Source organism: Salvia splendens, chromosome 20, assembly GCF_004379255.2.
Source record: "Salvia splendens isolate huo1 chromosome 20, SspV2, whole genome shotgun sequence".
Lineage (NCBI taxonomy): Eukaryota > Viridiplantae > Streptophyta > Magnoliopsida > Lamiales > Lamiaceae > Salvia > Salvia splendens.
In genome coordinates, this window is record NC_056051.1 from 21868869 (window position 1) to 21883249 (window position 14381).

The 14381-nt window shown below is 42.8% G+C and overlaps 2 protein-coding genes and 1 long non-coding RNA gene across 3 annotated transcripts; 1 reads left to right on the forward strand and 2 right to left on the reverse strand.

The window, feature by feature from the left end:
- Positions 1-101: 101 nt before the first annotated feature.
- LOC121782299 (probable folate-biopterin transporter 2) lies at positions 102-3335 on the reverse strand. Its single transcript, XM_042180090.1, has 5 exons — positions 2569-3335; positions 1411-1670; positions 1225-1320; positions 982-1152; positions 102-855 (listed from the first exon to the last, which is right to left on the reverse strand). The coding sequence occupies exons 1-5, from the start codon at positions 2939-2941 to the stop codon at positions 250-252; spliced, it is 1506 nt and encodes a 501-aa protein (XP_042036024.1). The 5' UTR covers positions 2942-3335; the 3' UTR covers positions 102-249.
- A 3611-nt stretch (positions 3336-6946) lies between these two features.
- On the forward strand, positions 6947-10092 carry LOC121781067. Its single transcript, XR_006046128.1, has 5 exons — positions 6947-7079; positions 8029-8182; positions 9386-9441; positions 9720-9863; positions 9951-10092. It is a non-coding gene; the product is annotated as an uncharacterized LOC121781067 (long non-coding RNA).
- LOC121781066 (miltiradiene synthase KSL1, chloroplastic-like) lies at positions 7434-10480 on the reverse strand. Its single transcript, XM_042178749.1, has 10 exons — positions 9943-10480; positions 9686-9861; positions 9511-9608; positions 9221-9423; positions 9045-9154; positions 8855-8953; positions 8558-8773; positions 8337-8472; positions 8002-8247; positions 7434-7873 (listed from the first exon to the last, which is right to left on the reverse strand). The coding sequence occupies exons 1-10, from the start codon at positions 10087-10089 to the stop codon at positions 7538-7540; spliced, it is 1767 nt and encodes a 588-aa protein (XP_042034683.1). The 5' UTR covers positions 10090-10480; the 3' UTR covers positions 7434-7537.
- Between the last annotated feature and the right edge of the window lie 3901 nt (positions 10481-14381).

Consider the following 14381-nt stretch of genomic DNA (forward strand, 5'->3'; position numbering starts at 1 on the left):
ATTTTTTTGGGGCATTTTGCGTTGGTAAATGGTACAGTACTTTTTTTGGTCAAATGCAAATTTATTAAACTAACCATGTAGTAAAAATTCAGCAGTACGTATATCACACTGATCTCAACAAAATTCAGTGAACTCAATATATAAGAAGATGAAAGAATACAATGACCTAACAAAAGGGTAATTTTGCTTAGTAAACTAAGGTGAGATGTTAAGCATTGTGGTATTTGAACACCTGCATCTTCTGCGGTCCTATCTACCACCATCCGTGCGGTCTACAAGTGCTACGAGCTCGACATTTTCAGACTCTTCTCGAGCTTCATTAGCCTCTTTCATGTTGACAACATCATCAGGAAGGATAGAGGAGTTTGGATCTGCTCTAGGAACCAAGAACAGCAGGAAGAGTGGGGCGATCCTCAGCATGTTCCTGATCAGAATGGCAAGCCACATGTTGTCGAACTCTGTACGTGTAACGTTCAAGACGTGGAGCAGGATACCCCCCAACCACGAGGAAGTGAGGAGCCCGGCATTGTCTATTGACATAAGCAGGGCAAAGAAGGTGCCCTCAATGCCAGGTGGGCACAACTTGGAGCTCAGAACAAGAAGTGGCATCCATTTCAAGCGTCCGATCATTTGGCTCACACTTGCATCAACCACTACGAAGACGAAGTCTGGCACACTGAGCTTTAAGTTCCAGCGCAACACTAGCACCAGATCCAGCATCCCGGAGAGGCAGGATAGGATTTGGACCCAGAAGAGAAGATCCCGGAAGGGATAGTCTTTTAGGCCGTATTGGTATAGTATAGCTCCGAGGAGCGAGCCCACGGAGCCTATTGCCATGATGTAACCAATTATTTCCTGCATAAACAACAAAGTTTAGTATCACACTGTATCACCTGCAGACCTAATATGAGTATTCTCATAAGAAAATAAGCATGTCTTTTATATGTGGATATGCTGTTAATGAGATCAGTTCAAATGGACCTTAGAAAACGAAGGACCGGCTGGTGAATCTGTCGCCCAATAGAACATCCCCTCGGAGACGTTTAGGCCCAATGAAAAGGACAAGTACATGTACAAACATGGCCTCCACACGTCTGGACATTTCAATGTGTTCCACATTGCTTTGCCAGCATTGGCTAAGTTCTGGCTTATCTGATTTCAGAAACCGAAGATTAAGCAGTGTTCAAGTTTGAATCTTGATCCACCCCAGTTATGCATTAGTACCTGTTCATAAGCAAAGCTGGATATGCGTTGTTCCTTGAGCAGTACACCAACTACGAAGACGAGCCCAGCTGGTATAGTTAACAGGCCATATACCCCCTTAGATTAAAAAGGAACATGAAAGGTTTAGTTTAGTTATCAGATTTTCAGTAGCTTGAAATCTCTTCAACAAAACCGGAGAAAGCTCACCTGAGGACCGATTAGGTGAACAAATATACCACTCAGAGAAAATCCCACGAGAGCCCCGATTGAGGAGCTCAAGGAGCATAAGCTTTGCATATCAGCTGCCAGGGAATGATGAAGGCCACTTTTCTGTGCCACACATGCATCGACAGTAACATCCGCAATCGCAACACTGGCGCTTGCTGCTGTCAATGAAAGCAATGCTAATACTATGTGTAGTGCTGGGTGCAGTGACAAGAAGAGCATGGAAACAATTCCGAGGGCGCCTGGGAAAGGAAAGTTTGCAGCATAATGAAATACACGCGCATTACTTACAAACTATATTTGAGAAATAAATGCCCGAGTAGAGAGACAGGATGCCAGTTTTTGAATGAGGATTATGCAACTAAAGAATACAACAAAGGTCAAAGAAGAAGAAAAACATAATTTCTTTAAGTTCTTATAATCCATGAGAGGTATTTTCTGGTTTGCTCAATAAACATGCTCCATTTCTGACTAAAAATGAACACTAATTCAGAATCCCATATAAGCTTTGTAAACAATGAAATATCTTGTGAACACCAGAAGCTTCATCTTTTGTTCAGAGCCATATCAATATAGACGTGAAATATATGAAGAGCACTACAACCGAGATCTGAGACAGTTAGCCTAAACTAGCTTCCTTTATTCTCTCATTTCACATAGCTGAAATTTCACCAATCATTGCAACCTAACTCTTGGTGTTCCAAATTCTCAGACGAGCATTACTAAATCGATCTCCGCAGAAAACCTTACCCCACCCACGAGTTCACTCTTTATCCGGTAGCAACTACATGGTGCTGGTAAAAGGTAAAATTAATAGCTCTATCACCAAAAACCCATCATTCTCTCACTATCATTCGTCCAATTCAAGGGCATCAACAATGACACGATCACATAAACAAACAGCAAGTGATGGCATCAACACAAACCTACTTCAAGAACCTAAACCAAAAGGCTTATCACACTGACATCTAACATCTAACAAACACAGAGACACGAAATGAACAACGGAAACCATCCTTGCACATTACAGAACCCAATTTCCAACAACCTAGGCATCTTAAAGAGGAAATAGCAAAGAACACCACAATCACCAAAATCACAACCACAAACAATGCAACTAAACAAGAACTCAACAGTTACCAGCCAAAACGAAATAAGGTCTCCGTTGATACCCCGAAATCGGAAAGACGTCGGTGAGGATACCCCAGAGCGGCTTGATGATCCAAGGAAGAGAAGTGATGCCGGCGTAAACCTGCGCTTCAGATGGCTGCACCTTCTGCACGTCCTTCATGTAAAACTGCGTCCCAACTCTCGCAAGAGCTCCGCCTAAGCCTTGGCTCACGCCATACACAATCACCACTCCAAACACAAAGCTCCAATGCAATTCTCTTGCAAGCATCTTCAACCAATCAACAGGGCTGTACAAAATTCTCCGCATCTCTCTCCCCGGAGGCGGCGGCGGAAGCTCCCGCGCTTCATCGCTGTGAACTGGGAGCCTCTCTTCCTCCCCCATTACTCGAAATCGAGAACAAAAATGTTTCTGAGGCTGGAAAAATCTAATCTTTTTTACAAGATTTTGTTGAGGGAACTCGGTAAAGTCAACTTGGATCTTGATTTGACATAGATTTATGCAGGAAACGGAAAGGATCGGAATCCCAAGTGGGGTTTAGGTTTCTGGTTGGAGAATCTTGGAATCAACTATCGTGAATCTTGTCGGAAACCGTTGATTTCTTCATTGACTATGCATTTGAGCAGAGTACAACTGCTGCTTACTTCATTAACAAATAGCAACGGTGCAGATCTTCACAGAGGCGTGGTAGTTTGCCCGAGTTTTTTCTTTTTTCTTGTGTGTGAAAGTTGTCAAAATCAGAGATTGCAAGAAAGATCAAAGGCACAGGTAGATAGCTGAATGGAGCGGTTTAAAAATAGTTTTCCTAAATAATGACATTTCAAATAATATTATACTACTCGCTTTAATTATGACTAGGAGCATTAGCAATGGGGCGCCCTAAAGCGCGCCACGTCAGCAGTTTTATCCTCCTACCTCCCCATCTGCAATTGAGCGCCCTAAGTCGCGCCCTAAGGTGCGCCCTATGGCGCGCCACATCATCATTTTATTATTTTGTTTAACTAATTTAACTGTTTTCAAATAACAAGTAACGAGTAAATAAAAAACGGTCTAAATAATAAACGGTGAAGTTTTAATAAAAAAAAGTTACATCATTGAACTAATAAAAAAAAAAAACTAAGTCAGACCAATTCCCAACTTCCGACGCAGCTCATCGAGTAACGCCCGGAGATATTCGGCTTCGTCGGGGTCGGTACACTTCTTGAGGGCCCTGTGCGTCCGCAACATCGTCCTTGCCATCGACGCTGTTGCTAACGACTCAAACGAGGTGGTCGTCTGGGTCGGGAGCTCTACCGGGACCGGAGCTTGGGTTGCAGCGGTCGACGATGAGGTCGCGGTCGCCTTCCCCTTGGCCTTCGCAGCCTTGACGCCGGGAGGACGCCGGAAGGACACCGGTGTGCCGGAACTCCCTTCATCCACGTACGTCCGGTTGAGGTCAACCGGGTGGTTGCCGCTACCCCTGCTCGTGTAATGAATAGCTTCAGTGGTCTTCGTCCTCTTCGGAGCACCAGTGTGCAGAATTCCACCTTGGAACTTCTGCTTGTCCCTCAAGAGCGCCCAGATGGCCTCGTGCTTGAAGTCGCCGTACATCGACCGGTACGACAACATCGCTTTAGCGCGCACGTCGCTCAAGCTCTCGCCGCTCCCCTGTGACCGCGTGAACTTCTCGAACTCCACCGCGTACAAGTTCACTTGCTTCTTGACTTGATCCCAGTGCTTGCGGAGTTGCTCACGCTTGCGCTTGTACGCGGTCGGCGGCTTCACCGAATTGTAGAGGTCCGCGATGCGTTCCCAGTACGCGATCTGTCGCTGGTTGTTCGCGAATATCGGATCTTCCGATATATCTACCCAACACCGGGCCAAGGTGAGAGTTTCGTCGTCGTTGTAGTTCGTACGGCCGGGGGCGTACTCATCGCAATCACCGGGAGGCGGCAACTTCTGCGCCCGCTGCCGGTTCCGCTTCTTTCTGGCTGGGGCGGAAGCGGTCGCGGCGGGGTCGGGATCGGCCGCTGTGGTTGGGCGGTGCGGAGACGGCTCCATGTCAGACAACCCATACGATTCCGTACTGAAATCGGGATCGTAATGGGTGTTGGTGTCGAACGAACGATAATCGCAGGGTTCTGTACCCGGCCAATGCGCCCCTGCGCTAAACGTAGGACTAATGGAGCTTGAATCCATTTCGTAGTAATTATGTAATTGTAAGTTTCGAAAATGAAATCGAGTGAAATGAATGTTACAAATGAACGGTATTTATAAAAAAACGAAACCGCGTGCCATCGTCCGCGGTTGATCGTCCGCGACCTCCACAATGGGGCGGATGATGGCGTGGACGATGGCCATCGTCCGCGCTATCCTCCGCGACGGAAGTATAGGGCGCGACTATCGTCTGCGCCCTATGGCGCGCACCCGCAATGGGTGCGGACGATGGATGGCGCGGACGATGCGCGCCATCGGGCGTGCCATCGTCCGCCCATTGCGGATGCTCTAAGTGACATAAATTGATTTGCTCCTATTTTAAAAAATGAAATGAACAATGGGTAAAAATAATTAATGAAGTTGATTTTACTTTTATTGGAGTAATGATATATGAATGAGATAATTTAGTATGCGAAGTTCATTATGAAAATAATATATAAAAAATAAAAGAAGACAATTAATTATGGACAGATAGAAAAATAATTTAAGAAACTTAATTTTGGACGGGGAGAAGAGAGTATTACAAAATCAGATTTGAGTTAAATTAAAATGAAAGATATTGCATTTAATTTTAGGGATATTGGTCTCTAAAATGAAAGATATTCCATTTAATTTTAGAGATATTGGTCTATAAAACCATGAACTTTGCCTAAAATTTAGTATTTTTCATGAACTTTGAAATTGGTTTATAATATCAAACTTTACATTTTGTTTGGTATTTCTCAAACTCACTCAAACAAGATATATTCATCAAAATCTCATTTTACGTAGGCAACTGTGATACGTTTTATGATATTTTAAATTTCTTTTTAAGTTCATAATATGTAGGATAAAAAGTCACGTTGAAAACCACGTTGATTTAATTGTGTCAAGTATAATAAAAAAAAGCCTCGTAAGTTAGTCAAATATAGTAATAGACATGTCGTGGGAAATACCAAACAAAGTGCAAAGTTTGTGATATTATATACCAACTTTAAAGTTTATGGGAAATATCAAATTTTAGGCAAAGTTTATGATTTTAGGGCTAATTTCCCTTAATTTTATGTGCTCAGATAGCTTATCAAATTATGAAAACGAGAGAGTATTACATCAGACTAGAGCTAAATTAAAATGAAAGATTTTCCATTTAGTTTTAAGTGCTGAGATAGCTTATCAAAAAATCTGGTAACTATTTTTTTTCGTACTTTATTCTAATTTTCTAATTTTACCTTTTATTACTATATCTAATCAACCTTTAATAAATATAAAAATGACACACTAAAATAGTATGAGTTCCAATGCTAGATATTGACTGATTAGTGTTTTGATTTCACTTCATCATTAAAAGTTACAGTGAAAGTATGGAATATTTTTTTCTTATAGGAAACGAAAAATAACAACTTATTGCAGTTTGGAGGTTGTTGCCAAATTAGAATAGGAGTAACATTTAGTATTCGATTAAGCTCTAATTTAAGAGTGTCCACGATCGGAAGGACACATTGGTGGTGGACAAACCACTTTTATTTGTCCACAGCAAAAAAAAAAATGTTGCAACAATAGTGACCACTTTTTATTTGGACACATTTTAATTTTCAATTATTTGTATATTTTAATTTAATGTGAATAAAAATTATCGGAAAGAAAATAAATTGTGAAAGAGAGTATTTATTAAAAACAAACGAAAATAAATATAAGTTGTCCAGCGCCGCGGCGCCGGATCTGTGCAATAGACCGCCGCGGCTCTCCACACCCCGCCGCGTCAAGGCCGACTAGTCGGCCTTGTGCTATCCGTCGCGCCTCATGTGTCCACCACTATAGGGAGGCGCGGCGCCGCCGACTCTGCGGCCGCCGCCGTATCCTTCCTATTGTGGACACTCTAATACTAACAAAAGCCTAACTAGTACTCTCCCGTCCCAATTAAGTTGGTACAAAACTTTTGAGCACAAAGATTAAGAAATTGTGTTGAGTATATTAAATGAAAGTAAAATAAATAGGATAGATGAAAAAATAGAAGAGATGAAGAGAGAATAAAATAAGTGATGAAATAAAATAAGAGTGATCAGATGTTTTATATTTTTATCCAAAAAGTAAATGACTTAGCTTTGTTGGGACGTTTTAAAAAAATTACGACTCTAACTTAGTTAGAAATTTAAAACAGAGTACTTAATTTTTCACAATAATTGACGATCCAAAAAAAAAGTTCTGAAAATTAATTTGTGAGCGAATTAAAAAAATATTTTATATTCATTAAAAAATTTCTGTAAATTATTTTGTGAGCTTCGCTGCCACCTCAGCCTCACCGCAGCTTCGACATCGGCGGTGTTGGTGCCCTGCTTTGATCGCACAGGTATATTTCGCCACTAATTTTAGGTCGCACAATCAGCTGATGAAGATGGACTCAATGTTAAACAAATTATACTGATTGAAATTGTCAGTATTTTGTGCGAATTGTCGTGAATTAAGGAAAACTAGGTTATTGAATCTCGAATTATTAGTCCAGTTTTTTAGGTTGCTTCAAATTATTATGCTAATTTTGTTCTTGAGTAGATTTATGGCACTCTAATTTTGTTTTAAAAGTTCTGTTTGAGTATGGTGGTATGAAACTGATGACAGTAACATAGCAAGGGCATTTTTTGTGAGCTCGTGATTTGTTTCCTAATCACAGTGTTGGATGCTAGTATGTGAAAATGCTTGAAGACTGTTGAAATCAAAGTAACATCTTATTGTGACATTCAATGAATTAGAGTCAGTATAGTTTTACAAGAATGTAGAATCTGGTTTGAATAGTTGCTGGCATAATTCATTTCACTTGCCACTCACATTATTAGCTTCAAGAGGATGAATTGTTAGGGGTTCGTAAACCAAGGATTTCACGTCTTCCATCATTTGTTGTGGTGATGTAAACTCGTCGCCGCTTGCATACAGATAACACCCAATCCTGCATACCTTCAGAAACATATCTTTGCATTTTCTTGGGAAGATGGTTCCTGTTTTGTAGACAATCTGCATCAATTTTCTCCGGTTACCTTCGGCCATTTCTTTAATCTTCGTAATAGCTTCTTCTTCAGTGAAGGCACTATCATGCTTATTAGCTGCTAGCAGAAGGGTCACACTGTTTCCTGTATTTTCCTTGCGTTCCTTCTGCCAAAATACATTCGATTTTTGTTTCAGCCATAAACATCTACTTCTCTGTATTTGTTGATGCGAGATGCTTATATTTCATACTAGTGTTTAGTTATTGTTTTCTAGTATTATTGGAAAAATCTTACCTCAAACGTTTGTACATCGTTGAGCAGCCGGTCAACCATGGAGACATACCTACACAGATCAACGCACTCTTCGCTCTTAAGCATTTCATCGGATAGTTTAATTCCGATGAATTGCATTGACATGAGAATGCAGATTCTGCAGCCAATTGACACCCATGACGAAGACAAGTAACCATCCAAGGTTAGTGCAGTGTCATCGCTCCATGTGTCTAATTCTATCTTGAAACATGATATTATTTGAACCCACTGCACTTGTAGAAAACATAAAATTACTTGAGGAAAACACATATAAGATGCTATGCAGTCGTTTGAAGCATATTGCTATAACGGCGTACCAGCTCAATTAGAAATTCTTTACGTTCTCGTGTTACATGAGCCATCTCTGCCAACTCGTTAACTGTATTGTATACCGCTGTAAATAGAATTTCAACTTCCTCGCAACCATATTCTTCAGTTGGCTTCTCTTTCCATCTGTTTTTTTCAAAGGGTCAAAGTTACTAAACTATTTTACATGAATAAAAAGGAAAAAAACAATAAATAGATGAAGGAAGCTTACTCTTTTACTAATTCAAGGATCTTGTAGGAGTCTTCTCTCGACCCTCCATGATCGAAAAAATCATCAATACGTGTCACAAGAATAATGTGTTTGGCAAAGACTAAACGAACATCATCCAATTCAGGATCACCGAGAATTGCAGAAGTTAGAAAATTAGCGACGCACACTACATCTCTTCCATACTTTAAGGTGTCCAACCTACAATCTGCATACCACCTGCGTGTACACAGGATTAATGCATATTTTTTCGTTATTTAGATGAAGTTTTACACTTAAGCTATCACATTGTCATCATACTTTTGCAATTGCTGAAGTTCTTTTTGGTGTTGGGCTTGGCAAATGTTAAAATCTTTCCTCGCAAATGCTAGAAAATCTTCATTGCGTAGATTAGAGAATCTGAAACAAAAGATAAAGCATGTTTCTGCTTAGTATAGATCGGCACAAACAGTTTATCAGATATATGACGCAGATATGCTAAGCTCTTTACCTATCTGAAGCTTTTAGAGGTTTATAATGACTTATGTCATATAGGTCGAGGTTTTGTCTAACTCCCATTCTGTCCAATATCCCGTGATAGTTCTTTAAGTAGATTTCCACCTTGACAAAAGAAAAAATCGATTAATATGAAATTTATTCATGAAAATGTGACCAATTAGTAAGTACCAGTTTCTGCAACTTCTTGTCACGAATGGAATTCGTGAGCAACTGCTGCTTGAGAAAGGTTGTGGTCCAAGCATGTAGTTTCTTAAGACTGCTCTCTTCTTCGTCTATTCTCTCCTCTGCTGCTCTGTAAAGCTCGGTAACTGTAGCCACATCAATCGTTTGTAGGTCGATGCGCTCTTGGTCAGCATACGGAGCCAGCTCCTCTAAACAACGACAAAAAGGTTCGTTCACATCCGAGCATATCTTATATTCTCGTACAAATGTATAATTGGAAAGGTTTTTCTTTGTACCTGACGAAACTTCATATCCTTTGACTCGCAAGAGTCTAAATGCCATTGCATGAATAAAAATATCCGAAAATATATCTTTGTCTCTCTGCTGCCATAACCTGTTGATCATCAAGGCAGATATTGAAGCTTCAACTTCTGATTCTATTCATAAAAGCAATGTGGATGCTGGATATACCTGTATGTGTCTTTAAGGATAGTGTTGATTTCAGATTGGAAGTATCGGTCGACTCCCAACCTTTGGAAGGTGTCGATTATACACAGATAAGAGGGTATATCCGCTGCACGTTCAAAAGTGACCGGAAAATGACTGTTTTCTCCCTTCAACTTCTCTGCTATCTTCCCCATCAAATCCTGTAAGAAATGCATTCATTCAAATCGAGTATATTTCATCTGATGTATCACCGGAATCAAGATTTGGAGATTTGAACTTACTGTTGTAGCAAGATTGCATTTCACGGCGAAAGATGACTTATTGGTGATCACCGGAGATCCTTGGACTGTAGCATGCTTCACTGGAAAAACCTCTCTGACTCTGCGGCCGGAGAAAGCCATAACTGCCGGATTGAAGGCGAGCGACATGTTTAGGTCCGGAGCTGCGGCAGGTGATGATGGGCGGAGCAGCAGCGGCGACGGAAGTGAGGAGGGAATTTTTTGACAACAGAAGGCTGACTGAAATATGCCATTGCAGTGACTTGTTCAAATTCATGATCTTATAATAATGCAAATAGTATATTTTTTGCTTTATTTATTTACGCCTGTTGTTCTGTCATGTAGTTGTAGTAGTATTGTATATAGAGAAGCGACAACAACTTCTAGAAAAATAGTCTTCCACAGCAAAAATAATTAAGATTGGTTATTGGATGCAGCCACAAATGACCGCTATTAATATTATATTCAGATCGGTTGGTGGTGGCAGTCAACAAATGTATGCTGTATTTTATATTGTGGATTCTTTTCTTTGACCCCTCTTTCAATGATAGTAGTAAAAGAATAAATGTGATGGATAAGTTTATACTCCATACTTGAAACGATAACTCTGTTTCAAACTAAAATCAAGTTTAATGTTAAGTTATTATGAGGTCAAATTACTGAAAAAAATCACTAAATTTGATCAATCTTATAATTTTTAGGAATAATCGAATACATCATAATTTTAATATTTTTGCAATTATAGATATGGAGTGTACCGTGTAAAATTAAAGATATGAATAACTAAAGTGTATATATATACATCACAAGTGATGATTCCGCGAATTTTTGATGATGATAAATGCTCGTAAAAATAAATTACGACACAGAGAATTTTACGTGGTTCGATTTACTGAGGTAAATCTACGTCCACGGGGAGAAATGGGGGCAGGTTTGTATTGCTTGATCTGCGAATTACAGCTTACAACACAGACTTGCTATATGATTATTTCTCTAGAGAGATTCTAACCCCTTCTATCAGATCTAAGTTCTATTTATATAATGAACTCAGATCATGGCTTGCATCACCACCCTAAGTCGTGGATGTCGTGTAGGTTATGGCCTAAGATCGTGGGTGAAGCGTAGGTCATGGCCTACGATCGTGGCCTGAACTGACATCACGTGGTAGTGGGTGTGTTGGACATCCTGTATGGGTCCACTAACTCCTTGTTCGGCCGAATACCGAGACCGAACTGCTTTGGTTGCCGATCTGAGAGTAGAGCTTGATGCCGACCTGAGAGCAGAGCTTGATTGGTTGGCTTTTACCGAGCTGTAGGCCGAGGCCGAACTCTTTGGTAATGCCGATCTGAGAGTAGAGCTTGATGCCGACCTGAGAGCAGAGCTTGATTGGTTGGCTTTTACCGAGCTGTAGGCTGAGGCCGAACTCTTTGGTAATGCCGAACTGAACTCTTGGGCTTTGGGCTGGCCGAGCTGTCACTGCTATTGGGCTGGCCGAGCTGTCACTGCTATTGGGCTGGCCGAGCTGTCACTGCTATTGGGCTGGCCGAGCTGTCACTGCTATTGGGCTTGTTTAGTACGTACCCCATCACTACCCCCCCCGAAAAGCGAAGTGATTCACTTCGGCGAAGCGAGTCACTTCGGCATTCTGGAAAAGGGTACGGGGGAGGCTGAAGTCAGGGGACGTGCCCTGCGCGTGACTGCATTAAATGCGGCATTAAATGCGACAGTAAAATCCGGCCGTTGAATCCTGAAAAGGTGGGATATGAAACGGTGCGATGATTTGAAATCTTTTCCAAATCTGATAAATACCGTCTTTCTTCATCATTTGAACACCTTTGCTATTGGCTTCTTCTGCACTCTCTATCTTCTGTGTGAAAAATTTCCTTCCGCTTTCAAAATTTCTTCAGACTACCTTCACCTTCAAAAAGTAAGAAAAATGTCTTCTTCTTCTTCTTCGGAGTCGGGTAGCGTTAGGAAAGGGGGTAAGGGGTCTTCTAGCCGGAAAGAATCCGGGGAGAAGACCGTAGAGTATTTTCACAGTATCTTGAGTAAGGATACTGTGATATCCCTTTACGAAAAATACTCTTTTCCTGGGGGGAAGGCGGTGGTACCTGACGGTGATCACAGGGCAGACTCCCCGCCGGAGGGTTACGTCACCGTGTACGAGGCCTGCTTAGAATGCGGGCTTCGTTTCCCCCTCCCTTCTGCCTTTATAGATTTACTAGATTTTTTTCGGCTTCCTTTAGGCCAGGTGACTCCGAACTCTTGGAGGCACTTGTCGGCCTTCGCTGCCGAACTCCGTAGGTTAGGAAGGGATTTGTCTTTGAAGGCGATCCTTAAATTCTTTCAATTTAAGAGGAAGGGGTCTTGGTTTTACTTGATCCCTTTACAGCCCTTTAGGGCCTTTTGTAAAACGAAGTGGCCGAAGTGGCAAAATCGCTTCTTCTACTATGATAGGACCGCGGCTCCTAGTTTTCCCTGGAGAGGGCCGGAGTCCGTTATCCGTCACCCTCGGCCTGAACCGTTGGACGAGCTCGATGGCGAGCTCAACAAGATTCCCATAGTTAGGAAACAATACACGGAGTCTGAGCTCGTCAAGGGCGACGTCGTGTTCGACATCTCGTCTTCGGACGAAGAGGCCGAGGGTGAGGATTTCTCTTTATCTTTATGCTCTACTGCTTTAACGAAGAAAATCTGACTTTGCTTTCTTGCTTTTTGGCAGTGTTCATGTTGAATAAGGCTATTAGAAAGTCCTCCGAGCTTGTGGAGCCGGAGAGAGAGAAGGCTACCAGCTCGGCGCTTGATGCCGAGAAGAATCCGAAGAGGCAAAAGACCTCTTCGGAGTCGACTTCGGCAAGCAAGAAGGGGAAGACCCAGAAGCCCCCAAGGGCGCCAGAGAAAGACGTGGTCTTGGCGCCTCCTTCGGAGCATATCTGTGAGCCATTTTTATGGCCCACGGACTTCGCCGAGGTGATCTTGATTCCTTGGCTTGGCTTCTGTCTTGTATTTTTGGTGCCCTCTGTTAACTTTTTTCCTTATCCATTTTCAGAGGAATGATATGCTCTCCAAGCTCGTCGCCGTCGAACTCTCCAAAGCGTCCAACGACTATGCCGAGATGCAGAGGAAATTGGCGGCTGCTTGTCACCGGGCCGAGCAGGCTGAGGCAAACTTTGAGAAAGCCAGGGTTGCTAGGATTTCGGCCCAGGATGAAGCTCAGTTTGCCAAAAACCAGCTCGTCATCCAGCGAGAGCAGACGAAACGGAGGGATGCTGCCGCCGTGGTTGCCCAAGGAGAGGGTCTCCGTGCCTACACGGAGAGACTCTTTTTGAGCAGCCAGTTCTCGGCCTTTGTCGGTAGTCTGGTAAGGCTAATTGCCGATAAGGGCGAGCAGGGGCCCGACGTCGTGCTGCCTCTGTACAGCCGAGAGATAGCTGCTCGGCTTCAGAATCTGCCGCTCCTTGAGGAGCTCGCTTCATCCTCGGTCCTGCTTTCTGCAGACCGAGTCCGGAGTTGTCGAGCTGATCGGGACGAGAACCTGGAGGCTATCTTTGCCTCCGTGGGACCCGTTTCACCCGCTTCGACTTACAACGGAGAGGGTGAGGCCGAGCCGCTGGAGCGGGAGGCCGAAGTCGAGCGAGCCGGGCATCCGGAGAAGGAAGCCGATCAGGAGACGCAGCAGATCGGCTACGGTGGCGCCGAGCAGGCTGGGGAGAGCAAGAAGGCAGAGGCTGAAGCTGAAGCAGAGAAGGAAGCTGAACCTCACCGAGAAGGTGGAGACGAAGCTAGCGAAGTATGATTTCGTCTCCCTTCTCTTAGTTTAGTTTCTTCCTTTATGTAAAATGGCCTTGAAGCCCTCCTTGTATAGAAAATTTTTTTTTTTTTTTTTTTTTTTTTTTTTTTATGAATGAAAAAATTCTTCTTTCTGCTCTTGTGTCTTCGTATAGCCTTTCGTACTCTCTTACTCCTGTTGTGGTTTACTACCTGCTCGGTAAGCTGAAATGCCGAACTGACGTAGCTGCTTTGTATTCTTAACTCTCAAGGAGCTGGAGGTACTTCACTGGAAGCGGCTGTACTCTTCGGCTTTAGACGAAGCTGAGAAAAGAGCTATAGCCGATCAGACGAAGAATGACGAGCTTCTGGCTCGTTTAGTGAAGCTGGATGCCGATAATAAGGACTTAGAGTCCGATAAGAATGATCTGGAGGCCGAGCTGAATACGACCATTGCTGAGAGGACTGCGTACGAGGATTACATCCGTGTGCGCGGGGGAATGACCATATCAGATGTTCAGAGTCGAGTTGACGAACTGTGGGAGGAATATAATGTACTCCGGAGGAACAATGCGCTGGAGAGCTCGGCTTGCCAACAAGTCGTGACATCATTGCGGCGCTGGGCTTCTCGGTACAACATTGTTCTTTCTCGGCGCCCCTCCATAGAAAGATTC